The following is a 14,499-nucleotide window of genomic DNA, read 5'->3' as shown; positions in this document are numbered from 1 at the left end:
CTTTTTGCTCTATGTTTTTAGCTATATATGTTTTCTTTAGCGATTGTTCTAGGGATTGCAACACACACCCTAACTTTTCACAGTGCACCTACGGTACTTATGACACCACTTGGGCAATAAGGCAGTAAAAAGGAATGAAGCACAGACATGGGCCACACATGGGTGAGCCTCGAACTTTATGCCAAGTCCAAGCAGCCAATCACAAAGGGCCACATATTGTATGGTTCCATTTATGTGAAATGTCCACACATGGGTGAGCCTGGAACTCTATGCCAAGTCCAAGCAGCCAATCACAAAGGGCCACGTATTGTATGATGCCATTTATGTGAAATGTCCAGACTGGGAAAATCCAGAGAGACAGGGAGCAGATTACTGGTCACCCAGTGCTGGGGAGGGAGGAAGAATTGGGAGGGGTGATGACTAAGGATAACAGGGTTCCTTGTTGGGGAAATGAAAATGTGTGCGTGACCATGCCTGGCTAATTTTTGTTTATTTCAGATGGAGTCTTGCTCTGTCACCCAGGCTGGAGTGCAGTGGTACGATCTTGGCTTACTGCAACCTCTGCCTCCTGGGTTCAAGTGATTTTCCTGCCTCAGCCTCCTGAGTAGCTGGGATTACAGGCGCCCTCTACCACACCCAGATAATTGTTTTGTAGTTTTAGTAGAGACGGGGGTTTCACCTTTGGCTAGGCTGGTCTTGAACTCCTGACCTCAGGTGATCCACCTGCCTTGGCCTCCCAAAGTGCTGGGACTACAGGCGTGAGCCACCGTGTCCGGCCCCATAAGGTAGATTTCTATTCACATTTTAAGAAACTGCCAAACTGTCTTTTGGAGTGGCCATGCCACCACGTTCCCCCCAGCATGTGTGAAGCCTCCATTTCCACACACCCCCGCTTGATATTGATGTGACATCTTTTTAATGTTGAACCTTTCTGAGTAACACATGCAGCATGGCCTTCTTTGCATTCAAAGTGTTTCATATCCCTCAGCAGCATTTGAAAGATTTCTTCATATGGATTGTGTGTGTATATTTTTGCACGTTTATTTCTGAGAGTTTTGTTTTTTGGGAGTGTGCTGTTGCAAATGGGATGTTTTCTTCTGTTAACTTTTCTAACTGCTTGTTTGTACATAGGAAGACTGAGGCCAGGCTTGGTGGCTCACGCCTATAATCCTAGCACTGTGGGAGACTGAGGCAGAAGGATTGCTCGAGCCCAGGAGTTTGAGACCAGCTTGGGCATCATAGTAAGACCTCATCTTTATTTTATTTTTTTTTGAGACAGGGTCTTTCTGTGTCACCCAGGCTAAGTGCAGTAGTGCAGTCCCGGTTCACTGCAACCTCCACGTCCTGGCTTCAAGCAATTCTCGTGCCTCAGCCTTTTGAGTACCTGGTATTACAGGTGTGTGCCACCACACCCAGCTAATTTTTGTATTACTAGTAGAGATGGAGTTTTGCCATGTTGGCCAGGCTTGTATCGAACTCTTGGCCTCGAGCAATTCGCCTCCCTCGGCCTCCCAAAGTGCTGGGATTACAGGTGTGAGCTGTGCCCGGCCCCATCTCTATATTTTAAAAATTAAGAAAAAGGAAGGCTGCTTAGTATGTTACTTTTATACCTAACTCCTTAGCAAAATCTGTCTGCCTCATTTTTCAGAGTAAATACAATTATTTCACCTCCTGGTTTTTTCTCAAATGTCTTACTTTCCTCCTTGCCTCATTTCATCAGTTATTTAAGGAAGTATCCCTCTTTCTAATTTGATAATTTTTTTAAAATAAATTTTGTAGTAAATTTTGTCAAATGCCTTTTCAACATCTACGATGATTATGATTTTTAACATATTAATATAAATGAAATTAGGCTGGGTGCAGTGGTTCACACCTGTAATCCCAGCACTTTGGGAAGCTGAGGCAGGTAGATCACACGGTCAGGAGATCGAAACCATCCTGGCTAACATGGTGAAACCCCATCTCTTCTAAAAATACAAAAAAAACTAGTCAGGCATGGTGGCGGGCACCTGTAGTCCCTGGAGGGTGAGGCAGGAGAACTGAGTGAACCCAGGAAGCGGAGCTTGCAGTGAGCCTGGATCGCACCACTGCACTCCAGCCTGGGCAACAGAGCGAGACTCCATCTCAAAAAAAAAAAAAAAAATATATATATATAGATATACATATGTGAAATTAAAAGGTGTTCTAATTTTGAGCCATCCTTGTCACACTGTAGAAGTCTCACTTGGTTTAGGTCACTTTTTTAGGCCCCAGTGGGGTTTGTTTGGTAATATTGGATTTTCTTACATTGATTTGTATGTAAATGTCTTACCTTGTTTTGTTTTGGAGATAGGGCCTTGCTGTGATGCCCAGGCTGGAGTGCAGTGGTGTGATCATAGTTTATTGTGATTTCGAACTCCTGGGCTCAAGTGATCCTCCTGCCTCAGCCTCCCAGGTGGCTACAAGCATGTGCCACCATGCCTGGCTAATGATTAAATTTTTTTAGAGACAGAGTCTTGCTATGCTGTCCAGGCTGAAGTCCAGTGTATGTTGTAGACGTGAATTGGTCTTTCCGCTGGAATCATTCCCTCTCCTGTTTCAAATTCATGCACAAGTACTCCACCCACGCCCCCCAGTTGCAAAGTATTGATGTTGTCCAATGCCTTGAGAAGGGAGAACTATGTTTCCCTCCACATCTCGGCTGGTGTCCAGTCCACTGCTGTGTTTTGGTAAATACTTGACACACAGAGTGTGGGAGGCAGGAAGGGAAGGCTTCTGCATTTCCTTTCTGGACCAGAAATCCTGGATCCGTTAAGCATATTGAGAAACCAACAGGTCAGGTGGCTGCACAATCTAGTTGCATCTGACTCTGAATTGCTCAGGGGCCCCTGTGCACCAGTGATTTGCTTTTCTGTTATTGCAAAAGCAGAAGTGGGGGTTGACTGAGCTTCGGTAGCCTTGGGAGGCAGGCAGGCCCACGTCAGCGCCATCCTGGCTGTTTGTAGGTTGTATGACCTTGGTGGAATCCCTTCAACTCTCTGAGCCTTTGTTTCTTTTCTCATTAAGTGGGGATCATCCACTACTCATTGGACTATTGCAAGGCCTAAGATCAAACATCTTTTTTTTTTGTTTTTGTTTTTGTTTTTTGAGACGGAGTCTTTGCTCTGTTGCCCAGGCTGTAGTGCAGTGGCGCGATCTCTGCTCACTGCAAGCTCCGCCTCCCGTGTTCACGCCATTCTCCTGCCCCAGCCTCCCGAGTAGCTGGGACTACAGGCACCCGCCACCTTGCCTGGCTAATTTTTTGTATTTTTAGTAGAGACCGGGTTCCACCGTGTTAGCCAGGATGGTCTTGATCTCCTGACCTCGTGATCTGCCTGCCTCGGCCTCCCAAAGTGCTGGGATTACAGGCGTGAGCCACTGTGCCTGACCCAAACTTTTTTTTTTTTTTTTTTTTTTTTGAGACGGAGTCTCACTCTGTTGCCAGGCTGGAGTGCAGTGGCGTGATCTTGGCTCACTGCCGTCTCCTCCTCCTCCTGGGTTCAAGCAATTCTCTGCCTCAGCCTCCTGGGTAGCTGGGATTACAGGCGCCAGCTACTACGCCCGGATATTTTTTTTTTCTTTTTTTTTTTTTTCCAGTAGAGACGAGGTTTCACCATGTTGGCCAGGCTGGTCTTGAATTCCTGACCTCATGATCCACCAGCCTTAACCTCCCAAAGTGCTGGGATTACACGCGTGAGTCACCACACCTAGCCCCCAATCAAACATCTTTCAAGGCACTTGGAGTAGTGCCTGGTCTCCGGAGTCTTTAGGCTGTAACCACAGCAAAGCACCCAAATCACAGCCACTCTCCCTTGTCTTCCCTCCAGTGTGGGGGTGTGGAGGACCAACCTTCTCGTTCCCACTCACCCTGGAGTTCTTTCTTCTGAACTTCATCTAGCACCTGCTGTGCACCAGGGATTCATGGCGGGGATGGTGGGGCGGAGGTCGGGGATGGTGGGGCGGAGTTCAAGGATGGTCATGTCTGGCCCTCAGCTTGCCTCAGTCCCCGTGGCTGATGCCTTGCCCTTTGCTCTGGAATCTGGACCCTACAAGCTCCTACCAGGCTCAGTGCAGAGAGGGCTCGAGGGCACCCCCTATTGGTGAGCAGATTCCATAGCCGTCCATGCCTCCCTATCTCTTGAGTGGATGATCAACCCCAGCAATCCAGAGACACGTTCTTGGATTCTGCCAGCTTTATTTTTCAGCTGAAAACTCAAAGGAAAAATTTATATTCCCAAAAGAAAGTAAAAAACTTCCAGTGATGTAGCCTGGAGGCCTGAGTTCACAGGTGCCCCTACCAAAACAGAGGCCCTCCCCAGGGTCCCCTAAAGCATTCAGTCCCAGTGTGTCTACCCCAAAGAGAGAAGCTCTCTACCTGGTCTTCTGGTTAACCGGCTTGGGGCCATCAGTTCCCCTCAAGGAACCTCCTGCCTCAAAAGACCCCTGGATGAGGCAGGGAAAGTCAGCACCAAGCAGCTGAGGACCTGGCTTCGTGTCCCCCACCATGCAGTCAGCGTTCTGAAGCGGTGGCTTCCCAAATGCCTGTTGAATAAGTGAATAAATATCTTGGGCATGAACAGGGCCCAGGTGGAGTTTTCTCTGCAGAGCTGGTACTCGCTGGCTGTACTGTCTCCTGGTTTACAGTGGAGGTGTGGAGGAAGGGGGAGAATTACCCAGACCAGTGGGAGAGTTTCATGTCCCCCGGAAGTATTTTGAGCCCAGTGGCAAGGAGCCCTTCTTCCCTGTGTTTGCAGCACGTGCAGTTCTGAGTTTCCTGGCATTCCATGCTGGTTATTCTGTCCCAGCCATGAATCTTGCCATTGCCAGGGAGCTGGAATTGCAGTAGAAGGTGAAGGAGTTTGAAGTCTGGCAGCCTACTGCTGGCATAGACAAACTCTCAAACTGTAAAGGAGAGAGAAGAGAAGTGAGACCAGGCTATGGGCCCCAGAGGAGAGGTGCCCCTGCTGTTTCCTGAAATAAATTATGCTGGGGCCTCTGGCCCTCATTATTAAAAGGACAACTCCCCCATCCACTCCCACTTATCTCCCTCCCGCCTTTTTTTAAGAGCAGTGGGCATGGGTCAATGAGTCCCTACACCTGCAGGGCCTTTGCAGGCAGTGGTGCTAGGCCCCGACTGCTGAGTTCCTTGGAAATGGAACAAGCATCTATGGAGTGCTCACTCTGTGCCAGGCTCTGCTGCCAGCACCCTGGACACAGAGAAGACCAAGACATAGTTCCTAGCCAAGGGGAGGGCAGAACCTTAGCACACGATGCTTTGAGAGCTCAGGATGCATCCAAACCAAAGTGTGGGCTAAAGGGAGCTCACTGTGTGGGTGAGATCTTCACTACAGCATGCAGTGGAGGCCATGACGCCGGGCTCCTGGCCCTAGAGGGACTGCTCTGCTGTTTCACCATCCAGTGTGGTGGACAAGGGCACAGATGGACATTCAGAGCTACCAGGTAAAGGAAGTGCCCTTCTATCCCTCATTTGCTAAGAGAACTGTTTAAAAGATGGGCTTTAATTTTTTTGAGATGGACTCTTGCTCTATCACCCAGGCTGGAGTACGGTGGCTCATGGCAAACTCTGCCTCCCGGGTTCAAGCGATTCTCCTGCGTTAGCCTCCTGAGTAGCTGGGATTACAGGCACCTGCCACCATGCCTGGCTAATTTTTATATTTTTAGTAGAGCCGGGGTTGGGCCAGGCTGGTCTCCAACTTTTGACCTGAAGTGAACCACCTGCCTTGGCCTCCCAAAGTGCCGGGGTTACAGGAGAGAGTCACCGTGCCCAGCTATTTTTTTTTTTTGTTGTTCTTTTGAGATGGAATCTTGCTCTGTTGCCCAGGCTGGAGTGCAGTGGTGCGATCTCAGCTCACTGCAACCTCTGCCTCCCGGGTTCAAGTGATTCTCTTGCCTCAGCCTCCCGAGTAGCTGGGATTACAGGTACATGCCACTATGCCCGGCTAATTTTTATATTTTTAGTAGAGACAGGGCTTCATCATGTTGGCCAGGCCGGTCTCAAACTCCTGACCTCAGGTGATTTGCCCGCCTTGGCCTCCCAAAGTGCTGGCATTATAGGCACAAGCGACCTTGCCTGGCCGGGAAGCACCCTTCTATCCCTCATCTGCTAAGAGAACTGTTTAAAATATGGGGTTTAGGTGGCCTTTTCTGCCATCTCTTTCCTCTACATTCTGGTTCTTTTTCAGATATATAATTTTCAGTAATTAGTAAATTAGCTGATTTGCTAAATTACTAAACTACAAATTTAGTAATTAGTAATTTTAATAATTTCTAGTTCCCTGCTAAAATCTATAATCTGTGTCTAATAAGCCTACTATGTGAGTCCTGTGGTTCTGTATCTATTGTCTGTCTGTGCTAGTTTTTACACTTAGAATTTTATCTCCTCAAGAGTGTTTGGTTTTATAACTACGGTGTTCATAGGTACAATGTTTGTCATCGTATCACCATGCCTAGCACAGAGGTACTCATTATACATTTGTAATGTAAAAAATTTTAAATGCAGTTAAAGACATGTAAAATTTACCATAACCATTTTAAAGTACACAATTCGGTTTAAGTACATTCGTATTTTTGTGCAACCAATCTCTGGAACTCAGTAAATCCTGCCAAACTGAAACTTTATCCCCATTAAATAACCCATTACTGCTCTCTGCCAGCTCCTGGCAGCCACCACTATACTTTCTGTCTCTATGAAACTGATTAGGTCCTTCAAATAAGTGGAATCACCGTACTGATGTTTTTGTGACTGGCTTATTTCACTTTGTATAATGTCCTCAAGGGTCATCCATGTGGTAGCGTGTGTCAGAATTTCCTTCGTTTTTAAGGCTGAATTATGATTGATTGTATGGAGAGACCACATTTATCTGTCAGTGGACACTTGGGTTGCTGCTGTCTTCTGGCCGTTGTGGATAATACTGCTATGAACATCGGTGTATAAATGTGTGAGACCCTTTGAATTTTAGGGGATACATACCCAGAAGTAGAATTGCCAGATTGTATGGTAATTCTTTGTTTTGATACAGAGTCTCGCTCCGTCACCCAGACTGGAATACAGTGGTGCGATCTCAGCTCACTGCAACCTCCGCCTCCCGGGTTCAAGCAATTCTCCTGCCTCAGCCTCCCGAGTAGCTGGGATTACAGGCATGCACCACCATGCCCAGCTAATTTTGTATTTTTAGTAGAGACGGGGTGAGAAACCCCGTGGAGAACATGTTGAGGCTGGTCTCAAACTCCTGACCTCAGGCGATCCACCTGCCTCGGCCTCCCAAAGTGCTGAAATCACAGGTGTGAGCCACTGCACCTGGCCCTTTGTACATTGTTGAACCAGGTTGGGATTTTGTGGTTACATTTTGGGAGTGCTTTATGTATTCTAGATGGGAACTCCTTATCAGATATAATTTGCACATCTTTACTCCCATTCTGTAGGACGCCTTTTTACTCTGTGAATAGTAGCCTTCAATGCAATCCAGTTTGTCTATTTTTCCTTTTGTTGCTTGTGCCTTTGGTGTCATATGCACCATATCTAAGAAATCATTGACAAAGAAAGCCCTCCTACTGTGTTTTAAGAGTTGTATAATTTTAGCTCTTACAGTTAGGTCTTTAATCCATTATTGAGGTTTTCTTTTTTTCCAACATGTTATAAGGTAAGAGGTTAACTTCATTCTTTTGCATGTGGATGTTTAGTTTTCCCAACACCATTTGTCGAAAGACTGTCCTTTCCCCAATTCAATAGTGTTGGCATCCTTATTGAAATCAGTTGCCACATGTGTAAGAGTTTCTTTCTAGACTCTGTATTTCATTCCACTGGTCTATACGTATGTCTTTACGCCAGTGCCACACTTTTGACCACTGTAGCTTTCAACAAATTTTGAAATTGGGAAGGATAAGATGTCCAACTTTGTTCTTTGTTTTCAAGATTGTTTTGGCCATTTGGGGTCCCTTGAAATAGTCTATAAACTTTAGGATAGATTTTTCTATAATTTAAGAAAAAATGCCACTGGGATTTTGATAGCAGTTACGCTAAACCTGTAGAACACTTTGAGTAGCATTGACATCTTAATGATATTCTTATAATCCATAAATATGAGATGCCTTTACATTTTGTTGTACAACCGGTCTCTGGGACTCTAATCCTGCCAAAGTCTTTGCCTCCTGGTTAAGTTTATTCCTATTTTATTCTTTTTGATGCTACTGTAAATGGACTTTTTTTTTTTTTTAAAGATGGTGTCTGTGTTGCCCAGGCTGGAGTACAGTGGCTATTCACAGGCATAATCATCGTCAAAACTGACAGCCTTGACCTCTGAGTTTCAAGCGATCCTCCTGCCTCAGCCTCCCAAGTAGCTGAGACTATAGGCATGCACACCCATGCCTGGCAGGAATTTTCTTAATTTCCTTCTTGGATTGTTGACTGTTAGTGTGTAGAAATGCAACTGACTTTTGTATGTTGATTTTGTAATCCTGAAACTTTGACAAAAAACAACTAACAGTTGTTTATTTCACGCAGTGTACAGGATTTTCGACAAAGATGATCATGTCATCTGTTAACAGAGATAATTTTACTGCCTCCGTTCCAATTTGGATGCCTTTTCTTTTTCCTTTTTTTCTTAATAGCTCTGGCTAGGATTTCCAGCATTATGAAAGCAGGCATCAGTTTAATTCCTCATCTTGGAAAACGTTGTCTTTCACCACTGAGTGTGATGTTGGCTAAGGGTTGTTCATATGACCTTTATTATGTTGAGGTCATTTCTATTTCGAGTCTGTATGTTTTTAATCATGAAACGGTATTACACTTTGTTAAATTTTTCTTCACCAACTGAAATAGTCATGTGTTTTCCTTCATTCTGTTAATGTGCTATCTTACATTGATTTTTCTATGGTAACCATCTTTGCATTCCAGGAATAAATCTCACTTGATCATGGTGTATAATCCTTTTTATGATGCTGTTGAATTCTCCTTATTAGTATTTTGTGGAGAACTTTTGCATCTGTATTTATCGGGGATATTGGTCTATTTTCCTCTGGTGCTTTGTCTGCCTTTGGTATCAGTGATGCTGGCCTTATAGAATGAGTTTGGAGGTGTTCTTTCCTCAGTGTTTTGGGAGAATATAAGCAGGATTGGTATTGATTCTTCAAATGTTTGTAATTCACCACTGAAGCCATCTGATCTTGTGCTTTTCTTTCTTGCCAAGTTTTTGGTCACTGATTCAATCTCCTTGGTAGTTACAGGTCTGTTTTTCCATCTTCTATTTCATTTATTTCTGCTCTAACCTTTATTATTTCCTTTTGTCTCCTGTCTTCGGGTTTAGGCTGTTCTTTTTCTAATAACTTTAGAAGGTTAGGTTGTTGGTTGGAGAGCTTTTCCTTTTTGAGAGAGGGTCTTGCCATGTTGCCCAAGCTAGTCTCAAACTCCTGCGCTCAAGCAATCTCCTGGCCTCAGCCTTCTAATTAGCTGGGAATATAGAACAGTGTCACTGTGCCTGGCTGCTGTTGCTGCTTTGGTTTTTTTTTTTTTTTTTTTGGGGGGGGGGGGGGGGGGGGGGGGGGGGGGCTGCTTTGGTTTTTTTTTTTTTTTTTTTGGGGGGGGGGGGGGGGGTGGGGGGGGAGGTAGAGTCTAGCTGTGTCACCCAGGCTGGAGTGCAGTGGCACAATCTCAGCTTACTGCAACCTCCACCTCCCAGGTTTTAGTGATTCTCCTGCCACAGCCTCCCAAGTAGCTGGGATTACAGGCGCCTGCCACCATGCCTGGCTAAATTTTATATTTTTAGTCGAGATGGGGTTTTGCCACGTTCGCCAGGCTGGTGACCTCAGGCGATTTGCCTACCTCGCCCTCCCAAAGTACTGGGATTACAGGTGGAGCCACCACACCCAGCCGGCTTCTTTTTCAATGTAAGTGTGTACAGCTACAAATTCCCCTCATAACACTGCTTTTGCCGCATCCCATAAGATTTGATATGTTTTGTCTCAAGATGCTTTCTAATTTTCCTTATTTTTTTTCTTTGATCCACTGGTTTTGTAGTATGTTGTTTAGTTCCCGCATATTTGTGGATATTTCAGTTTTCCTTCTATTATGATTTCAGTCATTTAAAATGTATTAAATCTTGATTTGAAGCCTAACATACAATCTTTCCCGGAGAACATTCCACGTGTACTTCTGAAGATGTGTATTCTGCTGTTGGGTGAAGTTATCTGTGTGGTAGGTCCAACTGGTCTATAGTATTGTTCAAGTATTTTGTTTCCTTTTTGATCTTCTGTATGGTTGTTGTATCCATTATTGAAAGTGAGGTATTGGGCCGGGTACAGTGGCTCAGCCCTGTAACCCCAGCACTTTAGGAGGCCAAGATGAGTGGATCACCTGAGGTCAGGAGTTCGAGACCAGCCTGGCCAACATGGTGAAACCCTGTCTCTACTAAAAATAGCCGGGCATGGTGGCATATGCCTGTAATCCCAGCTACTCTGAGGCACAAGAATCACTTGAACCCAGGAAGTGGAGGTTGCAGTGAGCCATTATCATGCCACTGCACTCCAGCCTGGGCAACAGAGTGAGACTGCATCTCAAAAAAATAAAAAAAGTGAGGTGAAGTCTCCTACATTATCATAGAACTATCTATTTCTCCTTTCATTCTACAGTGTTTGCTTCATATATTTAGGAGCTCTGAGGTGCGTTGCATGTTACATTTATAACTGTTATATCTTTTTGGTGAATTGACTGTTATCATTATCTCTTATAACAGCTTTGACCTTAGGTCAATTTTGTCTGATAGTAGTATAGCTACTCCTTCTCTATCTTTTTTCATCCTTTCACTTTCAACCTGTGTAAGTCTCTTAGTCTTTTGATTGTGGAATTCATTTATATTTTTAAAGATTATCATTCTGACGCGACTCACTAACCTGGTGACTGTGTTATGAGGCCCACAGCCAAGGACTGCGGTGAGCAGTTGCTGTGGGAGGACTCTAGCACACTATTTAAGGGACTTCCCGATGGGGAAGGGCTTCCTGCTGCCATGCTGTTGATTGTTTTCTGCATGGCTTATGGTTTGCTTTCTCTCTCATTTCATCTCTTTGTGTTTAATTGATGTTTTTATTCTGACACACTTAGGATCTCATTTCCTTTTGTGTACATTCTATAGATATGTTGTCATTACCGTGGGGATTACATGAAACATCCTGAAGTTATAGCAATCCATTTTAAACTGGTAACTTCAATCACATACAAATACCCTACTCTTTGACAGCTCTGTCCCCCTCCTATGTTGTTGATATGACAAAGTATATCTATTTTTAGAGACAGGGTCTCACTCTGTCACCCAGGCTGGAGTGCAGTAGCATTATCATAGCTCAGTGTAACCTCAAGCCCCTGGACTCGAGTGAGCCTTCTCAGTAGCTGGGACTACAAGTGCATGCCACCACCATGCCTATTTTTTTTTTTTTTTTTACAAATTATATATGTAACATAGATGTATAGTTATACATCTTTTAAATCCAATAAAATAATTACAGAGGTGAATCAAAATTACAATACAGGTCTTTATATGTGGCCTCAAATTTCCACCTGGCGTCTTTTTTTTTTTTTTTTTGACTTGAAGGACTCCCTTTAGCATTTCTTGCATAATGAACTCTCTCGGCTTTTGTTGATCTGAGAATGTCTTAATTTCTCTGGTCGGACACGAGGCGGGCAGAGCACGAAGTCAGAAGTTTGAGACCAGCCTGGCCAACATGGTAAAACTTCGTCTCTACTAAAAATACAAAAATTAGCTGGGTGTGGTGGTGCACACCTGTAATCCCAGCCACTCGGGAGGCTGCACCACTGCACACCAGCCTGAAGGACAGAGCAGAGACCCTGTCTCAAAATAATAATAATAATAAGTGTCTTAATTTCTTATGACAGTTTATAATATGCCTTCAAAATATGTCCTTCGAAAGTTAATTATAATTGGTGACTGCTTTTGTTAGATACTTCTCTGGTGTCCAAGAGGGGAATAACTTAGCCCTTGATTTAAAAAAATAAACCCTAAGGGAGGGAGAGGACCTTAACTGCAGATGCCATTCCATTGTGACACTGTGGCTGTAAGTCTTCTCTGTTGTCCTCCCACATGTTTTGTTGTTGATGGCTGAAGTAGCTGACAGTTTTGTATTTACATGGTCAAAACAATGAGCACTTCTGCTTGATTCACAGATTCTCTGAAGTTCCTGTGGAGCCACACCACCTCCTGTCTTGGCACTTCGTAGTTGTCGTATATTCTCACCAGTCACATTTTTGGTACTAGAACGGTGCTTTTTATAGTGCACTCATAAGTGGACGCTGAAATCACAAGCTGGCCATTTACCAATGCTTTATGCTGCTGAGTCCTTGGAACTCAGCACCCGTGCCGGAACTCACTGGAGCTCAGGTGTGTGGTGCTACCTTGTTTCTCTGCGGCTGGTATTGCAAACATTTTTCATGGGTTTATTTCCCATTGTTTACTTTTGAGTTTATGTTTTGTGAGACAGGGTCTGAGTCTGTCACGCAGGCAGGAGTGTGATCATGACTCACTGCAGCCTTGACCTCCGGGTTCAAGCAATCTCGCCTCAGCCTCCCAAAGTGCTGGGAGTACAAGTGTGAGCCGCCACACCTGGCCTACTTTTGAGCTTTGAGTTCTTTATATATTCTAGAGATCAGTCTCTAGACATGAGTCCTCAGTCTAATAGGTGGTCTGTAAACATTTTTCCCAATCTGTAGCTTATCTTTCCATCTTCTTAATAGAGTCTTTCAGACAGCAAAAATAAATAAGCTCTCTCTTGCAAATATTCTGCCTCTGTAGCAGGAAAGCAGCCATAGACTACGCAAATGAACGTCGGTGGATCCCTTGAGTGTCATTCGTGGTAAAGATATCTCTAGACAGATCAGTGCTGAGAGGCTATTTCATTCGTAAATAATAGTTGAGCTGGGTACGCACACTAACCTCATGCTTATTTTCTCTTATTCCACTGTCTTCTGCTGTTGCTGGTGGGAGATCGGTTATCAACATGTTCTTCCTTCTTTCCACCCTCTTCAGTAGCTTTTAGGACCTTTGCTTTTTCTGCAGTTTTGTTCTGATGGGTCTTGGTATGGATGGATTTATTGTATTGGGGATTGTGCCTCCTGACTTTAAAGGGTCCTGTGTCTGTTTTCATTCTGGAATTTTCTTTTTTTCTTTTTGAGACAGTCTTGCTCTGTTGTTCAGGCTGGAGTGCACTGGCGCAATCTCGGCTCACTGCAACCTCCTGGGTTCAAGCAATTCTCCTGCCTCAGCCTCCATAGTTGCTGGGATTACAGGAGGACGCCACCACACCCGGCTAATTTTTGTATTTGTAGTAGAGACAGGGGTTTCGCCACGTTGGCCACGCTGGTCTCAAACTCCTGACCTCAGGCGATCTGCCCATCTTGGCCTCCCAAAGTGCTGGGATTACAGGCATGAGCCACAGCACCCGGCATTTCTTTTAGACATGTTAGATCCTCTTATTTCATCCTCCCTTTGTCATATTTTCCAATTCATTAATTTTCTCTTCTGCTGTTAAGGTTTTAAATGTCTGAATGGCAGCTGCTAATTCTGGCGTCTGAAGCTCTTGGAAGTCTACTCCTGTTGTTGCCACTGACTTCTATGCCCTTTTAGTGGGGCTTTGGCTGTGGGAGTCATATGCAGCACGGGATGAAGGAGCTCTCAGCACGTGGGATCTGATGCTATCTCAAGGTAGCTAGTGTTAGAACTGAATTAGAGGAACACCCTGGTAGTGGGGACAACACACATTTGGTCACAGAAGTCATCTGCTGTGTTGATGATTGTTGTGGTGTGAGAACAGAGAGAAAACAGGTATTTTCCCTAAACAGTGGTGTACATTAAAATCCCTGATGACGCTGGGCGTGATGGCTCCTGCCTGTCATTTCAGCACTTTGGGAGGCTGAGGCAGGAGAACTGCTTGAACCCAGGAGGTGGAAGTTGTAGTGGGCCAAGATTGTGCCACTGCACTCCAGGCTGGGTGACAGAGTGAGACTGTCCCAAAAAAGAAAAAACCTAATGGCAAATTTTCAAGAGGTGGCTTAATGTGGCTCTCCAGACACTTAGCTTAGTAGGGAGTAGGGAATCCATTATACTCAGATAGAAAGGAGCACCTGAGGCTGGGTAGTTCATAAATAATAGAGATAATGGGCTCACAGTTCTACAGGCTATACAAGCACGGCTCCAGCGTTTGCTTGGCTTCTGGGAGGCCTCAGGAAGCTTACAATCATGACAGGAGGAGAGAGTACAAAGAGAGGAGGTGCCAGGGTCTTTTTTTTTTTTTTTTTTGAGACAGAGTCTCACTCTGTTGCCAGGCTAGAGTGCAGTGGCGCAGTCTCAGCTCACTGCAAGCTCTGCCTCCTGGGTTCACGCCATTCTCCTGCCTCAGCCTCCTGAGTAGCTGGGGCTACAGGCTCCCGCAACCATGCCCGGCTAATTTTTTTGTATTTTT

The 14,499-nt window shown here is 44.9% G+C and overlaps 1 protein-coding gene across 1 annotated transcript in view; it reads right to left on the bottom strand.

Moving 5' to 3' along the window:
- Window positions 1–4,211: 4,211 nt before the first annotated feature.
- The window catches only part of LOC116462743 (uncharacterized), a 152,186-nt gene continuing 141,898 nt past the window's right edge, over window positions 4,212–14,499 (bottom strand). Inside the window, exon 67 of the mRNA XM_058433936.1 lies at window positions 4,212–4,920. Within this exon, the coding sequence (XP_058289919.1) occupies window positions 4,916–4,920 (5 nt within the window). The 3' untranslated portion in view covers window positions 4,212–4,915. The remainder of the gene's footprint in view (window positions 4,921–14,499) is intronic.

The sequence above is a fragment of the Hylobates moloch genome, unplaced genomic scaffold (genome assembly GCF_009828535.3).
Source record: "Hylobates moloch isolate HMO894 unplaced genomic scaffold, HMol_V3 SCAFFOLD_23, whole genome shotgun sequence".
In the NCBI taxonomy this organism is placed as follows: domain Eukaryota; kingdom Metazoa; phylum Chordata; class Mammalia; order Primates; family Hylobatidae; genus Hylobates; species Hylobates moloch.
This window is presented reverse-complemented; position numbering and strand designations above follow the sequence as displayed.